The sequence below is a fragment of the Eurypyga helias genome, unplaced genomic scaffold, assembly GCF_000690775.1.
Source record: "Eurypyga helias isolate BGI_N326 unplaced genomic scaffold, ASM69077v1 scaffold9615, whole genome shotgun sequence".
Classification (NCBI taxonomy): Eukaryota; Metazoa; Chordata; class Aves; order Eurypygiformes; family Eurypygidae; genus Eurypyga; species Eurypyga helias.
The window spans coordinates 52,506-67,679 of NW_010250759.1; the positions used below are offsets into that span (position 1 = coordinate 52,506).

Genomic DNA, 15,174 nt, shown 5'->3' on the forward strand with positions numbered 1-15,174 from the left:
ATGATTCCTAAGAGCAGATAACCTTTCTGTCTGACAGTGTGTGTTGAAAAGGCACTGTAAAGGCACTATCAAGGGAACAGTGAAGAAGCCAGCATTCTTATGTTGTTCAGATCTGAAGTGCTGCATACATGCAAAAACCTTCCAGAGTTTGTATTTATCTGCTGAGATGCAGAGGTGTACTTATTTCTGCATGCAGTCATATTAAGGTAAGTGACATTCCAGGAGAATGTACCAGTGAGACTCAACATATCTGCTTTCTTAACTCTGTAGTATCTTAGGGCACCTCAGGAGTACAGGGGCAGGGTTCCAGGCCATCTTTGCTTCATTTTGTGACATTGCACAATTTCCTGTTGTTTTTTCCTATGAGAATTAAACAATTTATTCTCATTAGAGAGTTTATTCACAGATGTGGTCCTAGATTATTAGATGACCAGGTCTTTTCTTGCAATAAAAAATTTAAAGGGCCAAATGACTCCAGATTACAGAAACAAAGTTTAAGAGAGATCTCAGTCAGACACGGTACGGTGGGATTCATTCCAGCTGCATTAATTGTCTAAATGTTGTGTCTAGTCCAAGTCAGGCATCCCTTTATGGACCATGGAGAGATGCAGGCACTTCTGAAGGACAAGTAGGCCTGTTGCCTGTTGGTGGGAGAGAAAACCAATGAGATTAACTTGCCAAGGGACATGGAGGATTCTCCATCAGTTAAAACCTTCAACTTAAGATGTTTTCCTAAAGGATGCCCTAAAACAACTGCACTTCCCTGGGTCAGTCATGAGACTGATTTGGTGTGGTTGGGTAGCCTGCACTATGGAGGAGCTCAGGTGAAGACACAAAACACCATGCCACTGTCACTGCATCTGGTTTCATGGACTGGTTTTGTTTGCAGCAATAGTAGCTGAAGAGATTATAAATTTTAAAACCTATATTATTCTAGGACTGTCATTTCTAAAGACAGTGAAATGTTGGGGTTTTTTAATTCTAAGGGCACCAGGGATATAGGTCTCCTTTTCTTGACGTCTGTCTTCAGTCTTCTGCATGTGAAAATGGATATAAACTGTAATTACTCTCATGTTAGAGCCCTTTCACAGACCACAGAATAAATAGCGCTTTGTGTGCAGCCAAGAATCAGGCCTGGGACTGCATTTTCTCCTGCTGTTGTATTTCTCCTGCTGTTGTATTATTTAGAAAGTCCCACAGGTGTTCGTGGCACCATTCCAGCGCATGGGAATGGGCTGGATCCCAGTGAGGCATTTGCTCTATTTAGCTGGCCATCTCTACGTGCTTAAATATCAAGGCAAAGATGGGAGCAAATGGCTTCCCAGGGGAGACTATCGTAGGAAAGCACATGAAAAATGAGACACAAGGAGGGATTTGAAGGAGGAAAGGGAAATCATATCAGGCACAGGAACACATTCCAAAGGTGGAATGATGAACAGAAGATGATGAGAACCAGTTATTTTCCAGAAAGAATCTAGCCTTGTGATGGTTGGAGTCTCACCTGCTCACAGGGTGCAGAAGGAGCTGTCTAATACCAGATCTCATTCTTTTTATGTGACATGCATTTTGGAGACAGCGGAAGAGGAGTGGCTGAAATGTCAAAGCAACTTCCAGTCAACGGCAAATAAATTCCTCCCCGGGGGAAGATGCTAATAATGGGTCCTTGGGGCAGAACTGCAGGTTTTGTTTGAAGTCTTTGGCAAGCAGCCCTTTTAATGAATGTGCCCAGAAATTAACTAAGGCATGGTCTTTGCATGTATTACATGGAAATTTTTGCAGTGAAATTTAGTGGTTCTGCTTGGTATTCCTTGTCTTCATACTGTTTAATTTTTCTGAGAAAGGTCTACTATGCCTTGTGTTATTCCTCCTGGTCCCTATGGGGAAGAGAATGTTAGTGAAACAATCTCTTGCTCCACTTTTTCACAGCTTTTCTAAGGTTTCTTCATTTCTGATGCTCTTCCATAGCTTTTCAAGCACAGATGGATTGCTATTGTTAAGTAGAAAATGCTCTCTAAGCCCGAGTTCCTGGCCAAGATGTGAGTTGCATGATTTGTGCACACACAGCTGCTCTAGAGCATCCAGGATTTTTTTTTTTTTTTTTCTGGGAGTCTGTAGCTTTTCACTCTTTACAATCCAAGAGTCATTCTTGGTCTCCCAGAGCAAACTCAAAGGGACGCAGTTCAGACAAAACCCTTCCTCATCTGCCTGGATATTGTAAGGCTGTTAATAGCACTGAGCTCACTGAATACAGCACGTCATCACAAGTGTCTGGCTCCGATGGACTGCTACTGTGAGCAGTTCTGCTACTGCAAACAGCTAAGAGCAGCTCTCTGAGGCACTTCAACATCAATGGATCCCTGCTATCTAAACAGTGTCTACCCCACTTCCACATCCAGGCATAGCATGCATGGTAAAAACAATCTCAAAGCTCAATGGAAACAACAAAGACATAGGAGACAAAACAGTAGGAAATGGATGAAGAAACTCAAAAAGTTGCACATTTGGGTTAGCATGAAAGGAGAAATAGGGGTGACCACAGGATGAGAGTATTGTAATCAAGGGAAGAGATGTCCAAGGAATGGTCAAAAGGTTTCTTTTAGCAATTAAGGTAGCTGTTTTCACCTTGCTTAAAGACATTCTGCCAGTTCCACCCATTTCCTGTATGTGCAACATCCGAGTCCCTCCAGTTCAGCTTTTCAACTGTGTTTCACAGGTTGTTTATTTGTCTGTGGTTATCAAGGTAGCCACAAGTATATTTTTTAAGTTAGAAAAACCTGAAACACTCTGTCTGTATGGTTATAGTAATGCAGGAAGACTGTGCTACATTATTCCTTTGGTGGCAGAGAAACGGTGACAACAACAGTGTTTTAGTAACATTTCCGTTGAAGCCTCTCTAAACAGACATTGAGAAACACGAGTGGTATGATGGAAGAACTTTGTAACATCAGCCATAATACTTAATTATAAGACAATTCTTGAAGTCATTTGATTCCTCCACCCAAAGTTGTCATTCTCATTTTGTTGGACATTTCAATGAGTTCCTACAAAGTTGGACTATTCTTAGGCTTATCATGTGAACAGGTCACAGACACCCTTCTGTCATTCAGCCTGTAAAAACCATCACTTCTTGGTGTTCCTAGCTAAAGCTAACTGCTAAGTATAAATCAGGTCTAATGCTGATTATTACTATTATTAGTATGATCAGTGTTCATGAAAATGTCAATCTGTGAATGATCTGCAATGATGAGCTATGAAGAGCTGGTGTATTTGTTGGTGTCAGTGCATACATATGGGGTATGTTCCCTCCTGTGTGTGCAGAAACACACTGCTTTATCAACAGCTTTGAAAGAAGGAGTCAGCACTCCTTGTAGAGGAGAGCAAGGGACAGGGATATGCAAGGGAGGTGGACAAAGATTCTGGGCATGGTTATGCACAGGAGAGACTAAGACAGCGAGTTCAGGTGAGAAGGTACAAGGTGTTGGTCTAAAAGAAAGGATGATAAATCCAAGGGAAGGAGACAATAGACACGAGGACAGTTGAGTGCAGAGAAAAGTGAGAGAGGGTCGTGCAAGCCCCCTTGTTTTGGGGAAATAACCTACTAGAGCCACATTCTTGAGAACCTGAAAGGGAACAGAAGGTCCCTGGCTGCCCCATCCCTCTGCTGCTAGCAAATGTTGGGGTGCCACTGACAATAACAGGAACCATGAAAGCAGGGTCTGTGTCACAGTGCACGCCTCCAGGTGCTGTGTATAAAGAATAGTAATGCATGAAGTTGTGGTTTATCATTCATATATGTATGTATGTCTGTGTGTATATATATATGGCCTTGTTTTCCACTGCATAAATATCTTACTGAGACAAATTTTTAGTGGTCCCATCCCTTGTGAGTGACAAAGCTACTTGACTTCAGAGAAAATGGAAAGCAATGACAGGATTCTGCAAGACGAAACCTAGGCTCGCCTGTCCATCTCTGATTTGGCTGGTAATGGTGGGTCAACCTGACACGTGCTGACTGTGGGTAGTGTTGAAAACTGTGACCCTCCAACATAAAGGGGGAGTGCTAGATAGAAGAGTCAGTCCTTCATGGACATGACTGATAAGGTGTGACCATGCAAAATAGGACGGGTCCATCCCTCCTGCATCTTCCATGCCAACCCCTAAACCTCCAGCTCTCTTCCACATCCCATCATTACTGATGAGATGAGGAAGCATGTGTTGTGTCTGTTCTCAGTCCCTAAACATGCCAGCTGTCTGGTCAGTACGTCTGTGCTGATGGGCCATCTGGAACCCAAAGCAGAAAGAGAAAGCTGTTTAGCACACTTTTTGATCTTTCTCCTCTACCCAACAGCTGGTTTCCATGAAATGCATGAGATCTTAGGAGCTTTGAGTTGTCTGTCAATTTTGGTTGAAACTGAGCAATGGGTTCAAAAATTAGTGAGGGCGCAGGGGAGGAGAGGATACTGGTAGACAGATGGACAGAGACACAATGCAACTGTCCTATGGAGCCAGGCTAAAGATAGCAGTGGGAGCGTAGCTTGCCTCTCTTTCAGCACATCATAACTTCTCTTGGGACCCTCCTGAGTGCTACTAGAATCGCTGTCAACACTTTTAAACAGATCTCCAGGTGGTGCCAGCTAAGCCTAGCCCTGGGTGAGATTAAAACTAGGAGAACTTGGCACGTGCCTCTGCAGCTCCATCAGCTCCTGAAACCCATCCCTCCCTCGGTGTGTGAAGTGGGCATGAATCAGGCACTGCCTCACTCTGCCTACGCCCCGGGAAGGAGGGCAGGGGATGCCTGAGGTATAGCTGTCTGCAGAGCGATGCCCTCGTGAGTCAGCTGGGTGCAGTGAGTCTCACGGCCTATGGGAGCTGGACAACACAGGGTGCAGAGAGACACTGCAGCTCTGCTTGCTAACAGCAGTGACTTGGCTGTCTGACCCAGGGGACGGAGGTGCTCTTCTATGCGTGTTCGTGTCCTGCTGTTGAAGGTATCTTGGTGTTTCTTCTGTGGTGGTCCTGAAGGGGAAGCATGTTGTCCAGATGTTTGGCGGTGATGCTCCTCGCCAACATGTGGGGCATGCAGATCATATGTTTTTGGTATAAGCAGAACATTTCAATGGTGTGCTGCCAATATTTGAAAATGTTTCTTCCTAAATAATATTCCTTTAGCCAACGATATATCCAAGGGGGTGAGGAGAGCATATTTTCATTTTTTTCCCTTTTTTTCTTTAACAAATATGTTTTCTTAAAATTATTACCAGGAGGGAATCAACAGTATTTAGTAGATTTGCACTAACTTGCTCAATGCTGAAAGGACAGTGTTTTGTTTTCCAAATGTGTGGACAGTGTAGAGGAGTTAGCACAGCGGTCTCTGGTTGGAGCATGCTTATGCCTGTGTCTGCAGAGGCATTCTACGAGTCAGGAGTCAATTTACCAACCACTTCTGCAACCTCCTTTTGCTTTTCTGCCATCAGCTGGAGCAGTGGGAATCTTCTATCTGAGCTGCTTTGAGACAAGAGAAATTCAAGCAGACCCTTCAGGGGACAGACTCGCCCACCTTGACTCCAATCACAACGATCACGCCAGTTGCTTTGCGCTCTCTTTCCGCCGCCCTGTCTTTTCCTCATCAGTTTCCACCACGAAGAAATCTGTGAATTCCCCTTCCATCTCTCAGGATTTCTGCTTTATGGCTCTTTCATTTGCTGGCAGAAGTAGCAGCAGTATGGGATTTACTTCCCCAGCCCCTGGCTTCGAGATGAGCCTGTGGCGTAGTGCATCAGCTGAGATGGTGGGTGCAGAGGAGGAGGAATAAAAGATCAAAGCTTTGGTGGCAAATGGGGTTTGTGGACAGATGATGTGTGCCAGAAAGTATTTCCCCTGTGCTGTCTGATCACAGCAACTGAATTCAGACTTTCTGTATATACCATGGGTGCAAATTCAGGGCCTGAAACTCTCTGTCTCTGTTGCAAAGCCAGACGATACAAGGCTGCGAGAACTTTTGCTCTTGCTCCTTCTGCGGCAATAGCTGTGCAGAGGAACCAAGACTGACCACAAACAGCCACAATTGCTCAATAAACAAAAACATGCCAGGCTTAGTTTTGTACACACTGCTTCAGTGGTTGGTTTTGGCTGGCATCCACAATGCAGAACACAGACTGCACCACTGGAGGGCTCACAAACTATTTAAAGAGATGTTATCTTATCCTTATGACTAATTTATAAGCTAAAAGATTTATGCAGAGACGTGTTGTCTCTAAAATATTCTGTTCTGTGGCAAAGTCAGTCTTGCTTTTTCCTAGACACTATGGCTTTCTCTGCCTTAGTCAAGTAAACAGACCAGTGACTGCTTTCTGGCACTAAGGCCTGTGTTCATAACATGTACCTCCCTTACCCTCCAAAAGACGTTGGTTGTGTGGAAGTCGCCTGGTGGGAGTGATCCTTGTCCCGTGCTAGAGGAGTATTTGGGATGGTGCAAGTTGGTCAAAACCAAAACGACGCTGGGGAAAAGCATTCAGTTTAAATTACTGAATTCCAGTGCTGAGGAATGTTCTCTAGGGTCACTGAATATGCAAGAAATGGCATAACCTACAACCACCCCAGTCAGTAACTGGTCGCACTGCTGAAGTGTACCTGCATGCGCCATCCTCATTGTAATAAGAGTAATAATCACATCATAGTGGCCTGAAGCAGTAAATCTCAGGTAGGGTGAACAATTTTTCATTAAAAACTAATACTTGGTAATGTCAGGACAAAATACAGTTTGATAGTACAAAAAAAGAGTTTCCAAACCATTGGAGTGATTGTGGGAGGACTAACTGACATGTATTTTTCAAGCTGAGAAATGCTCTGGTTCTGGGTGTAGTAGGATAAAGACAGGTGTGCTGGAGTCAGAAACTAAGAGCTTCATTCTCCTTCACTGTGCATTTTAGGTCACTGTTCCTACCTGGGCTATGAGGGAATACCAACTAACGTTAAAAAGGCTGATTTTGTGGTGGAAAGTCTGGGATGGCAGAAGTGGGTTTTAACCACCCACGTTAGCCTCTGGCAGATGTTATGGGACTTCCTTCTATTCTGAGTTAATGTTGATAAAACGGCTGCAGGAATCCTGCTGCTGGGCGCTGTGTCTACACTTCACAAAATTATGTTTAAAAACTGGAAGGAATTCAAAGAGAATGACAAAATATAGACAGGGCTGGACCCATGCTTTATAGTTAGGAATCTGTAGAGGTCAGCCTACTGAATTTAGCAAAACCAGGACGATTTCTTTTTAAGGGCTGTAATTATTTATCTGGTATTACTGAGCGTCTTTCAAAAGACAGAAAGGCAGGTTAGAAAAACTCTAGGAATGGGATGTAGTTTCTTAGCAGACAGGTAGCTGACCACTGAGACAGCTTAACAGGGTAGACATGCTGTTGGCATCACTTGTAGTCTTGAACTTGCCATAGGGCAGTTTTCTAAAACAAATAAGCCAAAATCAAATAACTTGACTCCACTGTGTTTGCTCAAGGAGTAGGATAAGTAGTAGACTCTTTCTACTGAAGAATGTTTTGGGAAGCCAGAAGACCCGTATTATTTAGGGGTTCAAAAAAGGAGTTTGGGGATAGCCATGAAGTCTCTGAGCAAGAGACACAGAAGCAGCGCAAGTGTTCAGTTGGTGTTTATGTAGAAAGGTAGATAACTGGTCCTTATTTATTACCGACTCACCATCTTGTGCTTGTCTCTGGACTCCACCAACCAGGCAGACTTGAAAGAATGTATTAATTGCACAAAAATTATTTTGAAGGTTGTTAGAAAAGCCAAATAATTCCAAACAACAGGATTCTGTGGCCACACAATTTCCTTTCGGCACTGGCCCAGCTCTGCCTCTAACTCCAGCCAGCGCATGTTTGACAGAAGAAGTAAAATGGAGACAGAAAGATGGGTAATTAAGCTACTGAGCTGTACCTGAGAGCACACCCCACTGCTGGGATCCATGTGCCTGCTCCATGTCTCAGCCCCATATCTGATGATGCCTCAGTTGTTTGTGTATAACTTCCTTCTTTCATTTAGTGCCCAAGCAGTTAGCTTTCCGTCGCTGTGAAGGTGTAAGTCGTATTACTACAATGGTTTTTATTTTTCTAAAGGCACATCAGGTGTTGTTGATCCCTGGCCTTCCAAGGTCTCGTCTTACAAGTCATATGACTTTGTGACAATACTTTGTCTGCTGAACTTCTTAGGATGATGATAGAATACAATATAATAATAGATATATTAAGTCCAAGAAGGGGAAATATTCCAAATGAGGATGAGTAAACATCACTTTTGCCCCTGTCCTTTCTCACCTGACACTTACTTGAGAAAATGGAAGAGAAATCAAATGCATTTAGAGCCAAACAAAGCTATGTTTTTCCCAGCATTATCCAAGTGCCTGAGGCATTCCTCACCTATTCTCTTTGCAGTCTGGCTACCCTATAGGCTGCTCATCTCCTCGGATGACCCACCTTGTGCCACGCTTCATGTTTTGTATCTTATCATTACATCATCAGCAACAGATAAATCAACCTGAAAGACATATTCAAAGATTTTTGGTTATGATGTCTCTGATAATATAAGGGTCTCCCAAGGACCTAGTTTTCTGTTATTCTTCTATCCTTTCCAAAACTGTATATGGTGACATCTCCTCTAAAAAGCCCCAGTAGTGTCCGTCACTGAATGGATGGAGAGACTGAATCATGGGACTGCCAGCAGTGACTTGGGATAAAAAGGAAAGAAACTTTAACCGAGTTCCTGATCCAGCGAGAGCTAAACCTCTTCTTTCTTTCGCAGACTGCTAGCACTCTCGTTGTAGCTGAAACGAAGTCTTCTGGGATCTACAGCTGTGTGGCATCCAATAAAGTGGGAAAAGCCGAAAGAAATGTCAGCTTTATCGTAACAGGTAAGATCTAGTCCGCACCAGAGCCAAACGTGTTTCCTGGTCTTGGGATTGTAACTGTTAGGCTGACGTGGCTTTTTCATAAACTACAGTTTGAGAATTGTTGTAGAGTGTGCACCTGTAAAGTCATACCATGGTTTTGGCTGATCCTTTTTCACAGCAGCTGGTCTGGATTTCTAAGAATTTCACCAGATTTGGTGAATCACTCATCCCTCCATCAGGTATCCCACCATGACACAAATTGCTCACAGATACAGAAACCTGTAATTCCCCCTCTTAAATCACCTAGCCTCTGCAATCATTCCCCAAGTGAAATTCCACTATGCTTTCATGCACCAGTAAGCCAATTTCATGTGTGACACTGATGGTGTCTGCAGCCTCATCCTGCTCCCAGCCAGGGGATCTCACAGCGTTGTGCCAGCGTCTGCAGGCAGCGTGGTACCAGAGGATTGATGTCGGGGGTACGTGGGCAGCCCCTCACAGGGACTATGGCAACTTGCAGAAAGAAAAGTGGCAGGGTATAAACTGCAGAGTTTTGTTCCTTCTTCTGGGAAAGACAACCTTGGATGTCATTTGGGCCACGGCACTGAGAAGACTCAATGTGTTAGCTGCACATATGAGTATGTTTCCAGTTATGTTTCCATGACTAAGTGTATGCAAGTGTTTGCAGGTCCAGAAACAAATGATTAAATATTTGATTGCAGGAATTACTGAAAAAAAAACCCCAAACAAACAAATAGTGAGTTGCTGAGAATAACTACTGCGTGATTTAGCAGCATAATGCCTGCAGATGCCATAACAAAGGATTTGTTTTCTGGTGAAAGATGTTATTTTGGGTTTGTTAACAAAGTGGTAGTTGATAGAGCACTTAGGCTGATGACAATTTTCAGTGTAGGTCATTAAATTCAGGTCAGGAAATTCATTCCAAAATATGAGAAGAGACAAAAAGGGTAAAATATTCTGATACTTTAATCCCAAAATCATAATCTTGAAGCTGAAAGAGGAAAATAATTTTAATATATCTTGTTTAATTTTGTTGTTTCTTGTTTAATTTTGTTAACAGTGTTGTTCACTGTTTTTGTTTTCATTCTCTTGCTTATCACTCTGATGAGTGATTTTAGTGAAACTCATTCTGGTACTATACTAAGAAATATCGAAAGAGAGGAGACACACAGTCACTAGATTTGGTTAAAAAAAAAGAAAGAAAACTTCTTTGAAAAATATCCCCCTCCCAATTGTGTGGACCAAAATTTATATTTTTTAAATATTCTGACTAGCTGTAGTAATGCACTTCCACATTCAGAAAGTGCCAATTATGTATAAATATAGAAAACTGGTAACAAGCATGAGGAGTAGTTATTGAAGTACAAACAGATAAGTGACACACTGGCAGGTTGTTTGTTAAAATACAGAAACAAGGACATCTCCACGTGCTATTGATGGACGTGACAAGAACACTTGCCACCTTGAAGATGACCGCTGTCCCCACTCTCAAATCACAGTTTTGCTTTCGTCCCTATCCTTACACTGTGTCTGCTTGGACAGAAAGCTAAACAATGACACACAGTTCTCCATGGATTAATGTGCCAGTGGAGCTGTATTCTCAGCTTTGCATGGGGACTTCACATGTAACTGAGCAGTCACTCAGAGTCACTCACTTAGGCTGTTGCTCTTTTAATGTGCAAGATACTGGATTTGGCCTTCTCAGGTTCTTACTCCTCAGTCTTCAAAATGTCCCATGGAAGATCCTGAAAGCAAATGAAACTGAAGTTGGATGAGCCCCATTCACTGTTCCCAAATCTCTCTTTCATAGTTTTGATGGTGATTTCGGATATTTTAGTGCCATGACATGATGGAGTTTTGTTTCCCTACTTTAGATCTCTCATTTTAAGATCTTGATCAGAGATAGAAGGAAATTCCTCTTCTTCATACCAAAGTTTGCATGAGAACATGCAGAATATTATGACTTTCCTTTGAAGGCCCTTGTATTGGCTGGTGTTCAGAAAGAGGAGTGGCTGCTTTATTATGGCTTGGAAATTCTTAGTATCTTGACTGGTGGCAAACTTTCTATATAGGGTGGTGAGTTGAAATGTATTTGTCCTCTGAGTTCCTGGAGCTGAGCACTTTAATTGTGTGACATGGAAAGTCCTGATCATCCACTGACGTGCAGTGGCACCGACTGAAGGCAATTTGTTCAAACAATGCTGCTGTTTTGTCCTTACAAAAATCAAGTTAGGCTCATTCTTCTGGTTTGCGCACAGAGCGCATCAGTTGGGCTCACACGGTGTAATCATAATTCTCCTCCATCGGGCTGGGACCAAACTGCTCTGGCTGGGTAACAGCCCGTGCTTCATGTCAGTGAAACAAATGCATCCAGCATTTGCTGAAAAACACATTGTGGGAATAAAAAACCGAGAGCCCTAAATGCTGATGGATGTGAACAGGACACTGCAAAGTATTTCCTTCTGAGGAGTCCAAAACCAATACTTCAGGTCTCGTGTGACAGCCTGGGGCTAGTTTATCTTATGTTGTTTTGTCTGCTGGCGCCGTATGAAGCCAGCCTGAACCACACAGAACTAAGTGTAGGATAAGTGTCTAAGCAGGTATCAATCTCTTGTAGGAAGAGGAGCTGCTGCCCTCTGTAAAAGGGACAAGCCAGAAAGGACCACAAAGAGCAGATGGAGACAAAGCCTGTCCTGAACAGGAAGAATCCCTTTCCTTGGAGGCAGTCTCCTTCAGGACTTGTCCTGGGGATTAGAAAACACATTTGCTCCAGTGAAGCAGCTGTGGTGGTGTGAGGAATCTCTTTTCCTTGGGCAGAAACTGTAGGAAAGGTGGTGGGAAGGCAGAGGTTGACCCAGAAACCCTAGTTTGCAGTGGCATGTTCCACCCCTTTAGGGAAACATGGAGTTGAGGAAATAAGTACAAGAAGGTATAGCAGAGAGGACCCAGTAAGAACAAGCCCTTTCTTAGGCTATTGTAAATCTCATTATTTCTGGGCTTGAAGTGCAACATGCGTATGTGTTTCTGGGAGGTTTGAGGGTGGTATGCCTTTATACACTGTGCCTGAGGGTGTAGGACATGAAGTCCATGGGCTTTGCTGTACATTTCCTTTCCTATGGCCCCTGTCAAATGTACATTTTTGAGGTGTTGTCACACTGATTTATTTCTAAAAGTAAACCTTTGTTCAGGGCAGAAAAGTAGCTTCACAGTCTTATATAAAAGCAATGCGGAAAGGTGATTTCTGAAAGCTCTTCTGCTCACTGATATGGAAACAGTCTGTAACATTAACTTTATGCCAAATTTAACTGTGGTAGCCCCCTTCCCTCCAGCCTGCCCCTTCCCTCCAGCCTGCCCCTTTCCCTCCATTTTGGGCTGTTTTGCTGGCACACAGCAGGCCCATGGGTGTGTTTGTAATTACAGAGGGTGAAACAGGAACAGCTCTGCCTTATCTCCCTGGTTTCCCAATGTCACTAAGCGCATTTTATTTTGAGATTCCTGATGGTGCTTGGCAAAGATAAACAAAATCTTCCATCAGGAAACCTGGGAGCTATTTCCACAGGAAGCTTCAAATCACTCAAGTAAATAAAACCCTTTTACATTATTCCCAGCCACGTTATTCAGCTAGCCTGAGTCTGTAACAATTGGTGAGAGGTGTCATATATTAGGGGGTTCATAGCCTTTAAACAAATGATTCACTTGGAATCCTGTGCATTTTACTTTGGTCCCTAGATTTATTCAGAAAATAGTCTTCCTTCACAGAACGCACATCTAGGAAGAGCTCCAGACCTGACAACATGGAAGTAGTTGCAACTATATTATTCTGTTGGCACGCTACCCTTTTAGGTTAAAAATAGTGCATTTGCCTCAGTCCCAGGGGATCTTTAGTTTAATCTCAAAAGTTTTGCTTGGCTCTTCCTAGTTTTTGCTGAGTACTGGCATCTGCAAAAGCCAAAAATTACCAGTATTTCAGACCCATATCCTGGTTTTCCCAACACATACCAGAACAACTTGAGATGTACAGTGAGTAAGATGCAACAATTTCTTTGATCCAAATACTCATCCACAGTCAAAACTTGGTCCCTTGATTGGGTATAAGTGTGTCTGAATTTAATGCTTTTTACCAAAATCAAGCATAGAATTCACTTTGTCGAACTTAAGCCTTAAAGTCAGGTATCTAAGCCTAAGCTGGTCATGTAGGATCATTTCATAGTGAAGTGTAAGGAATCAGGATCTCTGAAATTCGACTCAGCTTAAGGCAACAGGTTGCATTGCCCTCTGGAGGTGCCATGGGCTGTAAACTTTTGTCCATACACAGAACAACCGTATTCAAGTAGATGTCTATGTTTTGATGGCGTAGGCTAAATATTCTGTGGCCCCTGTATGCAAAGGTTTCATCTTAGTAGCACTCCTAGTCAACATGTTCTTAACTGAGAGCAGAATCTCGCACCATGTGCCCTTACATATCAAAAAGTATGCTGATGATAGCCACTCATAGATGAGTTTACTAAATTTAAAGTTTTTCTTACAGTTTTGTTTGCTGGAGAGAGGAAAAAGGAGGATCTCAATGAAATGCAAGAGGAGCAATTCAACACACAGGCTTTAATATCCAACCTGTTAGTGTCACTGCCTCCGTTAGGCTGATCTTTGAGCTGGTGACAGGCACACGCTTTTCTCTCACTGCCAGGGCACAATGAGTTCAACCAACAGAAACCAGGCCTCTCGCTGGAAGGCATTTACAATCAGTGAAAATTTCAATCCAGGACTTGCAGGAGCTCGTTTTTACCCTGTCTTTAACAGTCAGGGCTTAGTGTGGAAAAGGGGATCTAAAGGGAGTAGCTGATGCCAGACTTGCAACAGGCAGAACTTTGTTTGAAAGGCAGAGGTGAGCAAGCATGTTCGTTGTCCCCCTGGGGAGGCAAAGCAGCTCAGTTTGTGTTGTGGGTATTTAGGGATAAGCTTTCTGAGGATTGGTCAATCAGTGAAAGAGGTTACTGAAAGAAGGTGTGGCATATTATTCACTGGAGATCTACTCTTTACATGTCCCTGCTGCTGTGACATTAAACCCAAAGCAACATTGGTAAGCATGGAACTGAATGAAAGTTGGTGCTGAGCTGTTCACGCTCTAAGAGACAAGAAAAGAAGGCATAATTCTCCTTTATGAAAGATAAAACCATTCTTATGATTTTGAGTCAAGTCCACAGCCAAGTGCTGTAGCAATTAGTGGTGAAAGAACAATTGAAAATGGCCAAAGTTGATGTCACTTGACCGAGAAGAAGGAAATGACTTTATCAGAATATTGGCTACAAATAAACGAAGAGAGGTTGCATTCTAGGAGTAAAACTTGGAAGTGCTTTCTCTCAGGAACTTGCTTGTACTTTCACTGAGGTCAGTGGCGTAACTCTCCCTCGCTGGAGGGATAAGCCCCAGGTGGAGGCAGCCGGCACTGCCGCAGGCCTGCGCCGCTCGCCAGGTGGAGGAAGCTGCAGTAACACTGCAATGAACTGCACACGTGACTTTTTCCAAGTATGACTTTTTATGCTGTGGGCTAAGTTATTCCTGCCTGGCTATCTGCTCTGAATAATTCTTGCAAAAACTTAAGTTGTGTTTACACTTAGTAAATGGTTGGTGCGATGATCCTTGATTTCTCTCAGGTGGAAATATTATTCATCTGTGTTTCATGCCAAGCAGTCGGAATAGAGTGATCTTCATCCTCGTGCTGCCTGCACTCAGCTGGCTACCCAGGCTAGTGGGTACCATTTCTACCCTCCTCTTGGGTGGCTGACACGCTTTAGATGCATGGAGGGTAAATACCTCTGTTCCAAGGGAGATCTTAGGTGTGTAATCACAGATTCTGTAATTTCTCAGGATTTGAAGCATTTTTAAGACATAGGCATAATTTGTCTGAATACTCATGAACAGAAAGAAAATGTAATGAAGCATGCTGAGCTGCAGTATTTTTCTACCGTCCTCTTGAGACTCATTTTCTGTCATGCAGTTCACAAGCTGGAGCCGAGTTCAGAATTTTTCTCTTTTTTCACAGTCCCACTGTGCTGTCTTTAAATAATTCTGGTTTTGGTACCTTGCCCCAGCCTGTCTTAACTTGGCATAGCATTTATACAAACTCAGTACTTCCAAGAGTGACTTTAGTTTACACCAACTGATGTCTGAGCCCAAGTGTCTCGCAGCTCCAAGACAAATCATAAGAATAGCTGGAGCCTAGCATATGAAAGGAAAGATTAGAGGCTTCAGCAGGGAGACCA

At 43.1% G+C, this 15,174-nt stretch overlaps 1 protein-coding gene across 1 annotated transcript in view; it reads left to right on the top strand.

Annotated features, from left to right (window-relative positions):
- Positions 1-15,174, top strand: part of FLT1 (fms-related tyrosine kinase 1) — a 92,471-nt gene that overhangs the window by 37,655 nt on the left and 39,642 nt on the right. Inside the window, exon 11 of the mRNA XM_010151778.1 lies at positions 8,806-8,914. Coding sequence (XP_010150080.1) covers positions 8,806-8,914 — 109 coding nt within the window. The remainder of the gene's footprint in view (positions 1-8,805; positions 8,915-15,174) is intronic.